The sequence below is a fragment of the Falco cherrug genome, chromosome 7 (genome assembly GCF_023634085.1).
Source record: "Falco cherrug isolate bFalChe1 chromosome 7, bFalChe1.pri, whole genome shotgun sequence".
Taxonomy (NCBI): Eukaryota; Metazoa; Chordata; class Aves; order Falconiformes; family Falconidae; genus Falco; species Falco cherrug.
This window is the reverse complement of record NC_073703.1, coordinates 42,942,415-42,957,981: the sequence shown is the minus strand read 5'-3', so window position 1 is coordinate 42,957,981 and position 15,567 is coordinate 42,942,415. Positions and strand designations below refer to the sequence as shown.

At 41.6% G+C, this 15,567-nt stretch overlaps 2 protein-coding genes across 15 annotated transcripts in view; one reads left to right on the top strand and one right to left on the bottom strand.

Annotated features, from left to right (window-relative positions):
* RPS6KA5 (ribosomal protein S6 kinase A5) overlaps positions 1-8,701 on the bottom strand; it is an 81,755-nt gene extending 73,054 nt beyond the window's left edge. The window contains exon 1 of one of the 3 annotated variants that reach the window (XM_055715519.1): positions 8,133-8,701. In XM_055715519.1, coding sequence (XP_055571494.1) covers positions 8,133-8,205 — 73 coding nt within the window. In that variant the 5' untranslated portion in view covers positions 8,206-8,701. Of the gene's footprint in view, positions 1-6,828; positions 6,857-7,760; positions 7,825-8,132 lie in introns of those variants that run through there. The other 2 variants (XM_027804935.2, XM_027804933.2) reach the window with 2 other exon arrangements.
* A 460-nt stretch (positions 8,702-9,161) lies between these two features.
* The window catches only part of DGLUCY (D-glutamate cyclase), a 47,688-nt gene continuing 41,282 nt past the window's right edge, over positions 9,162-15,567 (top strand). For 2 of the 12 annotated variants that reach the window (XM_055715748.1, XM_055715740.1), the window contains exon 1: positions 9,162-9,360. The gene's annotated coding sequence lies outside the window, so the exon portion shown is untranslated. Of the gene's footprint in view, positions 9,416-9,450; positions 9,474-10,861; positions 11,000-14,759; positions 14,852-15,567 lie in introns of those variants that run through there. The other 10 variants (XM_055715743.1, XM_055715738.1, XM_055715744.1 and 7 more) reach the window with 10 other exon arrangements.

Below are 15,567 nucleotides of genomic sequence, written 5' to 3'. Positions count from 1 at the left end.
GTCTGTTGACACATCAGCTGAAGAGTACCAAGGAAGGGAATCAGGCTTGGACAGGAAGAAAGTACTGCCCAAGTCAACAGGATGAGCATTTCTCCACAAATGATCTGAAGTCACACATGACACAGCAGTATAAGGGATGGTGGTGTATCATGGAATAAAAAGCAGTAACCTGCCTACACCCTCTAGGAGACAAGCTAACTGCATAGGTGCACAATTAGGAAGAGCTTCCATTTACTGATTTTCTGCTGTAGTTCACAGTAAGCAGCATTAGACCAACACAGGTGAGTATACAGCTGAGGCAATAGCAAGATATAACAGATCAACCCAGAAACAAAGACTAAAGGGAAAGCCCAAGACATCACGGCATCCATAAAAACAATGAGGAAACAGTGGTACTGGTTGGAATTTTCACCTCTGAAGTAAAAAAGAAAGCAAATATCTAGAAATATTCTCACTGTAAAGACAAACCTCTACATGCAAGGACACCAATGCGTGGAAATCAGTACTGTCATTCTCAGCTCCCTGAAGTAGGACAGTCTGTTTAACTCTGGGAACCAGAACAAAATATTTCTGCTTGATGGAGGATCTCTAGATGACATAAGAAACATGACTGTCACCTGCAATATACCTGAACTTTGAAATGGCCATGTGTGAGCTAAGAACTGTGCAAGCTAGTACTGTGTAAAGACTATTTGTTTTTACTTGTACTTCTTAAGAAATAACATTTCAACAGCAGTTGTTTTCAAGTTAAAACGTGCTGTGTCCTCTGTTTGTGGACTCCATTGCATACAGGTTTTGAAGCAAACAAACGAAAGTAGAGCTTCCTCTACTGAACTAGATTCAAGTAACCTTCAAAGACAAGCTCTGCCCAAAAGCTGTGACTTGTCTCTGCTGTGCTCTGCAACGTGAGACAGCTCTGCTATTTTATTGAGCAGAACAATGAAACTCAGACAATTTAAAGCAGCACAGAGGAAGCAAGAAGGAAAACAGGACAGAAGAAATTCTGTAATACTTCTCTATTACGTGTCCAATGTGAGGTACCAAGACCAACTTTATTCTAACTTCTTCAGAGAATGACCCATCTCCACTCACCTAACAGATCTACTTTTAAGTCACAGCAACAAAGAACAGATGCTGGTTTCAAAGTTGTATGAACACAAACTCGAGATTATCCTTTACTCAGAGTGAAGAGTGGGTGGTTTTCCTTGAAATTAAGCAAAACTAGCAAATTCCTTCCTGAAAAAAAAAAAAGCCAAAACAAAAAAAACCCACCACGTAATAGAAACCACACAACTATTGCTTGTTAGACACCAAAGAAAATACATCTAGGATGTTATACTGGTTTTCTGCTATATATAAAATTATACTTTGACTGTAACTGGTTACAGCAACTGAGAGCTATCTGTTAAGTGAAAAACATTCCACTGCCCTTCAAATCTGACAGACTGAGTATCTGAACAAGAGTATCATTTAAACAGGACAGAGAGCTACCTTGCAAATTTAAAATGGAATTTAAAGAGCATACCATCTCAAAGATTACCTGCATTTTTCTTAGGCCAAAAAAGAAATCAGAGCAAAAATAAAACATGCACACAGTTCTGAACTCACATCAAAGAAAAGAAAATGCAATTTGTATTACTCTGAATTCCAGGATCACAACTAAGATAACGGGAGTGACAACTCTTCATTCTCTGTATTAGATGCTTAAAGAGGAGACCATCTGAACAGGGGGGGTGGGGGTGGGGAGAATAACAATCAAGATCCCAAAGCTGCTGATCCCATTCTAGAAGGCCTAGAAGCCAAAACTTTACACAGCCAAAGATGACAAAGACCTCTGAAGTACTAGCTAAGCTGAATGCAATATGGAAATTCAGAAGCATGAAATGCCATGGGGAACATGACAAGAAAGTATCATTACCATTATGAAAACAGACTGAAGTTGCAGAAGACTATCCCACCAAAGTTACCATTTGTACATCAGAAGACAAAGTAAAGATAAAAGTGTAGATATCTGAGATTAACAATCCAGACTCACGATAGTCTGAATTGAAAAGTGTTCCATGTTAAGATTCATTTGTGTTCATCAGCAGTAGCCCTTCTGCTATTACAGAGGTGATTTTGCTATGAGGTTTAGCATTACTGTGAGATGAATCACTAAGATTCAACCTAGAAGCACCTCCGTGGTTAGCTAGAAGCTTAATGTGCAGTAATACAATACATCATATAATAATCAAAAAAATCCCAGAATGAGATTAGGTAAAATGCTAATGAATAAAGTTGCTATGGGTAATCTAATGCCAAACAGAATTGAAACAGATCAAAACATCTAAAGACTCTGCATACCTTTTCAAACAAGAAACTGTATCTAAGTATAAGATATGAATCAATCATCAAAAATCAGTACAACACTTAAAAAATACACTAACACTTTATTCAATCACAGACACTTTGAACAGTGTTAAAAAGTAGCAAAACGTAGGTTAATTTATCAACAAAAGAAGAGCAACTGACAACCTCAATGTTGGTGAAAGGTATTTACATATTAGTTCATGAGACATTAACCAGGAAACTAAGAATTATTTTCAAAATTATCCTCTCTCAGGTATAGCTTTTATAACCATCTGTCCAAGCCAGCACAAAATATTTACAGGCATCAACAAAAAATGGGAAGAGGAAACAGTCACAATAGCTCCCAAAACAAAACACAAAACCAAATAAAGTGACTGTGTGTAACATGAGTCCTTCATAAACAGAGTCATCTGCCTACCTACAGAATGAGTCAGAAGCAAAGAAATCTTAGCAGAGCTTGCACCTTTGCACCTCATCATGGAGTTGGAGGGGGGGAAGCGTGTGCGGGCATGCAGGAAAGAGAATGTTTAACATAAGATACCAAAAGATGCCAAGCAATGAAGGGGATCAAATCACACCCTCAGATACCCAGGCTTTCTCATATGTTTAATCAACTCTGGCAAGTCTTTTCTGAATTGCCTCCTGAATAAAATCCCGGAGTGTATTCAAGTCGCATACAATTCTCCTAACTCTTGTGGAATCCAGCATGAGCTTTTAAACCATCATATTTAGAATACATTGGAGGAAAGCTAAACAAGCTGACAAAGACAACTGTGACTACTAGTCTTTGTTTAAGTCATACATTTTATAGAACAACACTGAAGCAATGAAAGCAAAATGAGCAATGGTACCAGACCCTTTTACAGATCATTTTAATCGGGTTTATTACATTCCAAAGCTGGAGCAGGGGGACAACGATGGGGAGACAGACCAAGAGATCAATAGTTATTCTCCTCCTTCATAATCAAAGTTTATCATAATCAAAGTTACCAGAAGATAAATTCCTACACTACAAAAAATTTTTTTAAGTATTGATTCTGTGAAGAGTAAAATCCACAGATTTAAGTTGTATTAAAGACGATTCATAAACTTAACCCTCTTAAAACACTCTTTATACTTCCCACAGCAATATGAAAAAAATATATATTTTAGTGCTCAAAAGACAAAAGTAGAAGTAAAAGCAATCCAAGTTTTGAAATATTAAACTATTAATATCTCCTGATCTCCAATCAATATACAGAATTAGTACAGAGTCAAATCTGTCTTACAGGAAAAAATTTTAAAAGTATCTTTCTTATAAAGCTTTCCTTCTAAAAATAAAAACTGCAAAGGTGACAGGTACAGCTCCATAGCGAAGTTTGAATACTCTATTTAATGCATGATTCATCATGTTTTTTAGCCATTGGAATTTTCAAAATGCCTTACAAAGTAACATGAACCTTATAGTTTACAAATAAATCCATTCTAGTTTAATTTCTCATTCAAAAAGGAGTAAATAATAATTTGCAATATTAAACCCTTCAAATAGTCCATGTATTTATTGTCTGAAGCCTTTCAGTTTCATACTGAATTATAAACTAGACTATTTGACTCAAGTGGAAATTCCAAATTCTTCTGCCTCTGGAGCCCTGCAGCCCATCACTACATTGACTTCTGGACTATACATGCCTTTTTGCACATCATGTGTTATAGTCAGACAAGTTGCAAACTAAGGCAAGTTCTTTAGCCCAAAGTTTGTGACAGCACTAAAATGAATCCAGTATCCTCTTCAAAAGGGGCTTGCCAAAAGGAAAAGAACAATGTCTTAAAGCAAAACAAACAACATATATACAGCCTATCACCCATACATTCATGAAATGCTTCACAAATTCCCTTCAGGATCCCGGTTTTGCTACTCTCTGCCTCTCACTGGGCAAAGCAGGGAGTACACATGCATGCTGCACGACGGGCAAACTCCTACCTAGTCACATACACTGAAGGTTCAGGATCCTTTGATCCTTATTTTATTTTTTCCCCAAAACAAGAGGTATGACAATAGCCAACAGGAGATGGGGGGTAAATCTCACTGCTAACAGTTCTATTTCCTTCTTACCTCTCTACATCACAAGTCTTTCCCTCTCTGCCCAAATCCTGCCCTATCACACAATTTTTTTTCTCAAATAGCCTTTACATTTCCCATTGTTCAGTTCCAAAGCACTACCAGGAAACAGAAAATGTGAAAAAGCAACTATATTCTTTTTTCACTGTAAAGAATATATAACTTCTTAGGTCTCCAAAGAGATTAGAAGTTTTACTAACTCTGAGGTTCACCTGCAAAAAAAAGCAAAAAGAAAACCCTTTGCCTCTACAACATTCCAGAAACAGACACTGGAGAAAATTTCATTTTCTCATTATTTTCACTGTACAACTTCAGTGAGAATCTGAGACAGAGACAGTCACCACTTCCTACCATTTGATCTTTGGCTTTTTTTTTTTTTTTCTACTTCCTGAAAAGGTGACTCCACTTTCCTCAAAAACTCATTTCTTTCCCGAAGTGAGCAAAGACAGATGGTAATAATTCTGAAGTAGCTGAATTGTGAGATTTCTGTGAAAGAAGAATTAGTTTGTGTGACAGGAAAAGAAAAAAAGTTGCTAAATATATTAGGAGAAAATCATTATTAACTGAAATGCGTCCTAAAAGTCACTGCTGTGTCTGGTTTGTAAAACAACCAACTGAAGGAACAGTCATTGAAGCACAGGCATGCTTACAGTTTCCCCAGCAGTAGGGGGACATTCTGATTCTTTGTATCATTAAAATAAAATCTATATACACAAAGTGGTGCCCAGTATTTGTAATACAACAAATCACATGGCATCTCACAGAGGCATTCAAATGTTATGCACCACAGTTCCTTCCCTATCACAAACCCAATCTACATGCCTATGAAGTGATGTTTTCTCAGCGATTGCTTTTTGGTCACGCAACAGAGGAGTTTCAGGGCCCTAAGAATATGGGATACAGAGCTAAAATTAAGGTTGACCCTACATATCAAAGCCAGCACTGTAATTTCAAAATCAAAGCTTAAAAGAGGTCAAACCATGGTATGATAGAGATAACAATCAGCTGGAAGCTTGTGTAGAAATAGCACTGCATATGCTCTAACTGTGCATTTTCATATGCCGCATTACTTGCCTGAAAGTAACAACAATCATCTGTTTCATTCTTGAAGATACTAATTTCATCTTAAATTCAAGTTTTATAGTTTGTTCACTTACTCAGTTGACCATAACCAATGCCTCTAACACGTTTAATATTTTTAGAGCCATTCCAAGACACAAGTAATATCAAATGCAAAGTATAACTGTAGGTTCACCTGCATTTTAGTTTATTTGACTATATAATTCTTTGTACTTTGAGTTTGTTATCAAGAGCTTCAAGCAACTTCCACAATATGAAAATGAGACACTCCCTTCTCAAAGAAGGCAGTATTTCTACCACAATAGTACATTCTTTCAAAGCACTGTGGAGACTGACCTCTTTTTCATCTTCCAACTGACAGCTACTTTCAATATGTAATTCTAAATCATATGATTAGTCACAGAGCTAGCACCGCCAAAGAAAGAACACTGAGAAGAGTTCCACTAGAGGAACACTACAATCTAAACAAATCACACATTAAAAAGATATTCATGGTATACAACGTCACTATTCAAGAACAACAAAGATCCTCTGGCTTCAATTCTAATTTTGCACATCCTCTCACCCTCTTTCTCAAACTGAAACAATAATCACGCTGCATGCTTAAAAACTGTAGTGAGTTGACCCTAGCCAGTAGTTGGGCACCCACACAGCCAGACCCAGTACAAAAAACCCTGAGGAAAATATCCAAAGTACGCTATAGATTATTTATGTATTTCCATATCAATAGAAGCTGACTGCAGTTTTTATCCTCAGATTACCATACCTCTGTGCATTGTGTAAGGACAAGTTTTGAAACAGTATCTTGATAAATCCTGCATAGCAATGACACTATTGACACCTTCAGGAGTAGGAGTCTCCCAGGAGTACATGACAGAGTAGCTCCCTCCTCCACCCTAATGCTCCAGAAATAGACAAGCCATTGCTAGAAAGCATTTTTCAGAAAGCAGTTTTCTAAATACTTAATAAGGAAGAGCAAATGAGGAGGGGAGAAGCAACTGAGTCCCACTAAACTGAATTTTAGAAGCTTAAAAAGGCACAAACAAGGTTGAGAAATTTAAAATTAAAAGTACTGGTACTTCCTGAATCTGCAAAGCTTTAAGATCATGATTAAAATGATAATTGCTTATTCTGCTATATTAGACAGCTCTTTGTCTAGATTATATGAATATTTTTATTCTTCAAACTATCTTTAAATAACTATCCCACAGGGATATGTGCTGTCTCAACTTTTAGAAAAGGCACTAGACATAGCTAGGTAAACATATAGAATAAATGTATTATGCTTCCTTTCCCCTTACCCCTTTTTCTCCTGCACACTGAAATCTAGCAACTCCCAACGAGACAAGTATGTTTTCCACCAACAGTACTGCTTCTTCTTGAAAGAAGGAAACTACAGTCCCTTTGGTTTCTTGGTTTCTGCGTAGCTATCAGGAAGACCGCCTTTTTTTTTTTTTTTTTTTTTTTTTTTTAAAAGCTGCAGTGATAGCTACGTGCCGCTGGGGCACCTCCACCGAGCCCCTAGACCCAAATGACAGGGGGACAGAAGGCTGAACACGACGAAGAGACCAAGTACCACCACTTGCCTTCCCCATCGACCCATTACAGTGTCAACTACATTAACCCGGGGGGCGGTTCTCTCAAACTTCTGCGATGAACACCATAGTATATTTACTTTTACTTCATCATGGAGAAAAAAAGATGGTGAGAGAAAAGAAATGAAGGGCATGGGTTAATAGCACCTTCACTATTAAGACATATAGAGAATATACATCCTGATTATGTTTTACACGCACCCTCAAATTTACAGTAAAATCTAGAGTTACTGCAATATTCAAGTTGCCTGGAAACTTCTGAGCAGCACTGAGTCCCTATTAAAAATATATAAAGATCTTCCCCAACACAACAACCTACGACAGAGCATTTCTGCTGTATCTTTGAAAGATCATACATATTTCACACGTTGAACTACTTCTCCAGAGGGTCTACAAGTAACTACTGAGCTGAAAGAAGATTTCGTAGACCTAAAAGCCAGATAACTGCGGCTACATGTTAGCACATTCCCCTCCCTACAATTCTGGCATTTCACCGAAGTCAGAGAAAAGCTGTCACACAAAACGACATCATTTAGGACTGTAACAAACAGCAACCGTCGCCCCCCCCCCTCCGCCCCCGACACAGCCATAAAAGTCAAACACATAATTAAAAAAAAAAAAAAAAAAAGGCAGCTAACCCTTATCTCCTTTCAAAAGCGCCAAATACCACTGGGGCGGTGGGTCAGAGGAGCCAAATACGCAGTAGAAGTCCAACTGAAATACTTCTTTCAGAAATAAAAGAAGGGACCCCCCCGCCCCCACCTCACACGCTCCTGCCCATGTCTTTCAGCTCATCCTCTTTTTCTTCCTCCTCACCGAGATTTCCCTACTGGTCCCGATCAACTCTCCTGAAGCTCCTTCCTCAGCACTTCTCCCCCCAGTCCCGGCAGCCCGGGCCCCCACCGCCACCCCCTTGCCGCCCTCCCCTCAGGCAGGAGCGCTCCCTCAGCGCCCCACGCCGACACCCCCCCCGGCCATGACCTCCCCGGCCCCCGGCCCGCCCCGCTCACCGTTCCTCAGCTCGTGCTTGACGGTGAGGAGCGGCAGCTCCGCTTCCTCCGCCGGGCCCGAGGGTCCCTCCATGTTCTCACAGGCGGGCGCTCCCCCGCCTCTGCCGCTCCCCGTGTGTGTGAGCGTGGAGGCGGGGGGACGTCACCTGGCCTAAGGCGGATTTTATTTTCCAGGGGCGCTCCGGGGGAGAGGAGCCATGCAGGCGCGTTGGGGGCGGCTGTTCTCCCCTCCGCCTCGGGGAAAACGGAAAAACAACAACAACAAAAAAAAAACACCAATAAACCCACACCACCCAACAACAAACAGTTATTAAAATACAGGGAGGCACACGCACGTCGGCTTCCCTCCCCCGGCCCTCAGAGCCAGCCCATGTCCTTGCGGCTCCCCTCCCCCTTGCTCCGGCCGCCCTCCCCGCCCAACTGCAGGGCGCGGAGCCGAGGGGAGCCGAGCCGAGCCCGGCGCGGCCCAGCCGGGATAGGCTGAGCCAGACGGGAGGAGGGGGCGCCGTGAGGAGCGGCTCCTACTCAGGCGCTCACACCCCCTCCCTCCCCCCGCCGAGACGCTCATTGGGCGCGCGCGCCCGCGAACCTCAGCGGCTGTTGGGCAGAGAACGTCCTACGTGCCTCCCCCGCCCTTCCGCCGAGCGGCGCGCTCCCTCATTGGGCCACCGGCTGCGCCAGGCGCTGGCTCCGCCCCCCGGCTTCCCCCAATCCCTTCTACTCCCTGATCTTGTTTGTAAACATTCCCGCCCGCCTCTCCCACTCCCCCGCCCGCTTGAGGGCGGGCGCTGGGTTGCCTAGAGAAAATGGAAGGCGCTGATTGGCCACTGCCAGCGGCAATCATCTGAGGGAGCTGCGGTGGCGCCCTTCCTGCGGGTTACGGGCTGCTTTCATCGTATTTGTGGGGGGGAGCAGCCGTGGGCTTCCCCACTCGCGGTGGCGGCAGGGGGGAGCCGGGCAGAGCTCCAGCCTGGCGCGGGGCGGCGGGGGCGGCAGCGGGATGGGGGAGCAGGGCATCCCCTCGCCGAGGGACGCGACGCGGCGGGGAGGAGCGAGGGACGGCCGGGACGGGGGTTCCCGCAGAGCTCTGGCCGCCCGCTGAACCTGCGCCTCCCCGCGCGGCGCGGGCGGCGTGTGCGGGCTCCCAGCGGCGGCACGCCGGCGCGGCACGGCCGCCTCCTTGGGCCGGGGTTAGCGCGGGAGCTGCCGCCGTAAGTGTGGCACGTCGGTATGTCCGCCTTCAGCCAGCGCTCGCCGCCGGGCGACAGCGCCGCGGCCGTGCGGTACGCACTCGGGGCACGCAGGATGCGGAGTCCCGCACAACGGGGCCGTGGGTGGCGGGTGAGCGCAGGCCCGGCGCCGGGCTGCACTGAGGAGGCCGCGGGCGGGGGGGCGGCCGGGGCTGGGGGAGCAGGCGGCCCCGCGGCCCGGCCGCTGGGCAACGGGCGGAGCCGTCGCCTTGGGGGCTGGAGAGGCTGAATTTACTGCAAGTTAAAACAACCTGTGAGGTCGCTGAAAGGTCACAAAGCAGAGCGGGGCTTGGGGGTGATGGTGGCTCAGGGCGCGCTGGTGAGGGGGCGGCCTGCCTGGTTGCGGGGTGAGGGGCTGGCAGGTGCCGCCGGGTACCCTGCTCACAACGCACTGCGCGGGGCATTCTCATGTGGTGCCATTAGTTGCGTGCGACACGCTATCCTGAGAGTGGGGTTTGGTTCTGGTTTTGAGGAAGATGTGTCTTGAATCTCATTAGGCCTGTTCATCTCACTTAAGCCTCTCAGGCCTGTAAAGTTGTGGAAGCCATCTGACACATCTAAAGACATCTACTTTTCCTTGAGACAGGTCACACAAGTCACTTTTCTCTCCACTTCTTATTTACAGTAATTTCTGGCTTGTTGCTTTTGAATGCTGTGGCTTCCTGTCATTTGACACTGCGTGACAAGAAGCTGATTTACAATGCCGTGTCACACAGGACAGCTCTGCTCAAGCAGAGTCTGATTCTGGTACATCAAACATCAATGAAAAAAGTGTCCTCTGTTAATCCTTTATTCACATTCCAGTATTACGTATATTTTTTGTGTGCATTTGTATACATATACATAAAAAATACATGTAAGTATATATACATACACGCATTTCTACAGTTCCCTGTAGAGAGATTGGGTTGAACTATTTGAGGTTGATAAGGGCTTTCTACTATAGAATCGTTTAAATACCAGACCTCAGTTTCAGGGTGCTTCTGGGATGAGTTTTCTTCCCAGAAATTAAAAATATTATCTAAGGGTTTCATAGTATTCCTGGTAAAACTTTCGAAGGTCTTTTCTACAAAGCACTGCAGGTGTTCTGTTGAGGTATCTCCCTGTAGCATATGATACACACATGACTTCCCTGAAAACATCCATCCAGCTACTGCCTTTCCAACAGTATTATATCAAGGCTATAAATATAGAAAGTCAGCTTGCAAAAGATGTTTCCAAACTGAAAAATAGATTCCCTAACTTCTGTCACTTGATTTTAGAAGCCTCTCTATTGCAGAGACAGTAAATGTTACATCAGCATAATATTAAACCACAAAAGGGAAAATAATGAAAATACAAAATAAACTGATAAAGTTAATTTTTAAATTAAATGTTTGCATCTTTGTAACTAATGCCTCATCTGTATAATTAGCGGGGAGTGTCAGTTTTTCTTCTTTACAAGGAGTAACAACCACTTCTGATTATTCTGTGTCCCAGATGTTACATTTTGAAGAGACCAGTACTGTATTTCATCCAGTGGCTGTACTAGCCTACGCTTTGGACTACCTGTCCCTGGCAGCCTCAGAAGAGAGAAACTGAAATCTGACTCCACTCTGTTCCTTACTACCGCTCAGTGTGAGTGGAGCTGGCATTGAATCCAGTAGTTGCTAATAGTTTTGGTTTCTGACAATCATAGCTTGACAGACTTTTATCTGCTTATTTGCCTCAGGATAAAAGCTACTCTTCATTCCCTTTAAATTTCAGCTAAAACAGCTTTAAAGAATGAGGTCATGACCCTAAAAACATCAAACCATGGTTAGTGGTTGATTGTTGTAGCTGCTGGCTATGCTTATAACAAGACAGAGTGATTACCTTATATATTTAGGTTGAAGTTTTCTGGGCTTGGAAAGTACTATTGCATGAGCTGAAAGTTCATTGTTATCACTGAGGGACCCACTGATTTGCTTGCACCTTGGAAAAAGTAACTGAGTAACATGGTCATTCCATTTAAAAAATCAAGATTTTTTAACGTTACAGTCTCTCCAGTGTTAACATTTTTGTAGTGGGTTTCTTGTGTCATATCCAGGAACAGCAAAGCAGCCCTATTGAATGTTTGGAAAGAATCCCACCTTTTGACAGACAAAAGAGCTATAACTGCACCAAAATCCTAAACCCCTTGTCAGTAGTCCCTGAGTACAAGACTATGTTCAAGTTTTCATTTCAACTAAAATTTTGGGAGCAGTGGAGGATTAAACCTGGTCGTGTGCTTGATTTAAGAGTGGACCTACCTTCAGTTGGATGGTCCAGGCATAGTGGGCTGGTTTCATTACCTCCATCACCTTTGCCTTTGAAGCAGTATCCCGTGGCTTTGCAGTTGTAAAAGGACACAGTTTTGTCAGCCTTAAGTGTGGACAAGATTTACAGATAGGTGGAAACATACATCTATATCTGTACCAGAAAATAAAGCAGATAGGACTCATTCTTGTCAGGGCAAGTGGCATGACATGGCATGGCATAGCTTGCATGCACACAGCTAAATTCTTTCCCCTTCAAAACAGGGTGGCCTTTTCCGTACTGCCTCCTGGATTTATGCAGATTGAAAACTGTTACTGAGCTACACTAGCCCCCAAGTTGTATGAGGACATTGCCTAGGAGAGTACTAGTCAGGGGCCCAGCCATTCCGAAAAGCATGCCAGCAGTCAGAAATATGGATAGTCATGTGTCAGAGCTCAGATTCTGCCTTTGTCCTATTTAAATCACTGACACAGACAGTCACAGAGTCAGATGAGGGAGGAAATTTGGCTTGAGCCTGCAGCCAAAGCAGACATGTGAAAGTACAGAACAATGGTGGACTGTAGACCCACGGGGGGTACAAATGGTCTGTAAGAGATTCCTTTGTATTTTGGAGAAGTAAAACCACCCTTGATATGTAAACTGTGCTTTTAGAAGTGCAGCTCTGAGTGCAATTTAACTGACTGAAAATGTTATTTGCATTTTAAATACTCATTTCTGTGTGTGCTATAACACTGAACAAAAAATTACTATTGGTATGATATGCATTCATTAAATCACCTCTCCAATGTTAAAAGGAAAAACATTTGATGTAAAAATTACTAAAAACTATGGGGTAATGCAGAGCCACTCTCATTCCATAGTCTAGATGTGTTTTTTGTAAATAGCATTTTCATGTTTGTGTGTACAATAAGAGCAACCTGACAGGTTAATCAACCAACAGTTCAATGTTTGGGCTGAGCATGTGCTGCAAGTTTGGGAACATGGAGTAACAGAGTTCTAAAGATAGATGTCCCTTCTCTACCCCACAACACAACTGTTCAAAAATATGCGTCTTTACTTGCCATTCCTAATTGTGAAGAGAGGGAGGAAAAAATGCTGTGGGAAATACCCACATGGAAAGATATTATTGAACTTCATTTAAGAAAAAGTGTCACAACATTTCCTTTTCGGTTCTGAAAGAGGTGGTGTGCCAAGATGGTTTGAGGGCTGAGGTGAAATTGAAATGCTCAGTGTACAGACTTCTGAGAGGAAATGAGAGAAAGAGAGAAAGGAGAAAATGAGTGCGATAGCTGCACACTTCCAGGGGCTCACTACTTTACAGTTTTGAGGGACCTGATTTACTTTCTTTTTGAAGGGCATCTGCCTAAGGAAGACATAGTTTCTATGGAGCTAAAGTTGGGGGCGTCTGGGGCTTTCCTGTGGTCATCAAATTGTTACAGAAATAGGTGTTATTTTCAGAGTACAAATGTTGCAAAGCCAGATGATACACAGTGTTCCCCTTAATCACTCCAGGAAGAGCATTTGCACAGCAGGGGAAAAAGAGGATAAAATTTTGGAAACCACAAAATGAATTTAGGGAAGGACTGCCCATGAAAGACAGTCATGATGTGAAGCAGCTTTTGTGTGAGATTTTAGCACAGTATTAGTTCTAGTTCTAGTGTCTAGTTTACATATATTCTCTGTGATCTTTTTAAAAATCTGCAATTGAACATTTTGTGCTTGATAACCATCAGAAAAACACACCAGGTCGGTAAATTCGCTGTTTAAAGCATTTTTTTATGAAACTGCTCTGGGCAGCAGTTTTACCTCTTTAAAACCACTTAATGTCTTACCATGAAAGGAGAAGTTATGCTAAGCATCCAAGCCTAATAATTCTCTTAACGGAAGTGGTACAACTCTGTCAGGAAATGGATTGTTTCTTGAAAGAGTGCATGTAAGTGAAGATGTGTTACTGATTCTAGGGTTACATCTTTGATTAAACTTAAGTCCTGTTTCAGTTACTATTCAGTTCTTTGCTGAAAATTCATTTGTTTTGGGCGTTTTTTTCTTCAGTAACAGTACAGCTACAACTACTATTCCAGGCAACACTTTCAAAAGTTTAATTGTTAAAAAATCTACATGGCTATAAAAGAGAAATGATAAAAATATTCGTTATGTTACTCGGTTTCTGATGAGGAGAATGAAAATGAATGAACGCTGTCCAGAGGGGAAAGGAAGAAGACCTATCTATTAAAACAGAAATAGGGGCTTATTTCAATTTCCGCTTAAATGCTTAAGCTAGGTAGAGATGGAATTTATAGTTAATACAAAGAATTGGCTTTTGGGTCCTAATCCTCACTCACTCATAATAATTTGATATCATTTTTAAATCTGTTGGAAGAAACATAGAGCGCTGTTCTACATAATGGTGTTATTAAAGCGCTGAGTAATACTGACTGCAGTGTAATTAAACTCAAAATCCTTTTCAGAAGACTCAGATATGAATTCCGACTATTTTGAAAATTGACTGTAAACTTCGGAGAAGGGGACTTTAGGAAGGAGAAGCTAATCAAGATGATCTGAAAGCTAGAGATGAGGAAATTAAAACTTTTAACTCAGCATGGAGACCATGAGTACATCCTGATAGTTGCAGAAGCCATGCAGCTGCTTTCCACCCCCAAAGAAGGAAGCAAAAACATGAGGAAAAAAGTGATTAAATAGCAGAGCTTAAAGGTATGCATTGTAGTTCTTAAAGAGATCCTACCAAAAAGGAGATAAGTGAAAAGAAGTGCCACATAAAATGAAGGGGGAAAGGCAGGTTTTTAAAGCATAAATAAAAACTAGTAAGTTCATTTCCACAACTTTTATTGCTACTGACATATTTAAAGATATTGCATATGTTAAATTAGCATAGAGCAAAAAAGGGTTTTAACAAAGTGAACAATATTGCAGAGATACATTTTTCCCTTTTCCCTTTACCTTGACAAAAGTTGTATAATTATTGATTTTGAATCTACTCTTTTAAATTCAAAAAGATAAGATGCTCCCATGATTTGAAATAACAGAAGAGAAAATTCTGAAACAGATGGATAAATTTATTTTATATATATATTTTTTCCAGACTCAGGTGATATGCCTCCTGGAGTTTGGAAGGAACTTGGAGCTCCTCAGAAAAAGTACTAAAACTCCCATTAGTTCCAAGTACTATATCAGGTGACTGGAAAGCACCTCTTAACATAGTGTAATAGAATATTATATAATATAATACAATATGATTTAATATAAGCTGCATTACAACTAAAAAAAATTATTTAAAAGGACCAGGAAAATGTTTTGGTGAAAAGATTTGAAAGATTACCTTTAGTTATAAAGAATGGGAAAAAAAAAATAAAGGATTGAAAAAACCCAATAAGTAGATAAACATGATTCCATGAACACACACCAGATATAAAACACTACTGTGAAAAATCAGGTCCTAAACCCAGTATCTAAAATGATAAATGGCAAATTTTCAATAAGACTAAAAAAAATGGGGATTTTTAACTGAAGTTGCATCATCTACACTGGAACTATAAACTGTATGACTTGGGACTAGAGATAACCGGTAACTGGTACTCAGTAATTCTACCATTTCATTACTTTTTTCTTAAATTTTTCATCCCATAATGATTTATTGAGATATAGGGTACAAACTAGAGTATGTCTAGCTCAGCATCCCGTCTCCAGCACTGGCCAATAGCAGCTGAGTAGTGTTACAGCAAACTGTGGTAAGAAACTTCTAAGGTTTAGCTATGCAGTCTATGAATAACCCGCCATTTGTTTATCTTTGACTTTGCTATTTGCTAGTTTCATCTGACCGTAGAATCATAGAATGGTTTGCATTGGAAGGAACCTTAAAGATCATCTGGTTCCAACCCCCTGCCATGAGC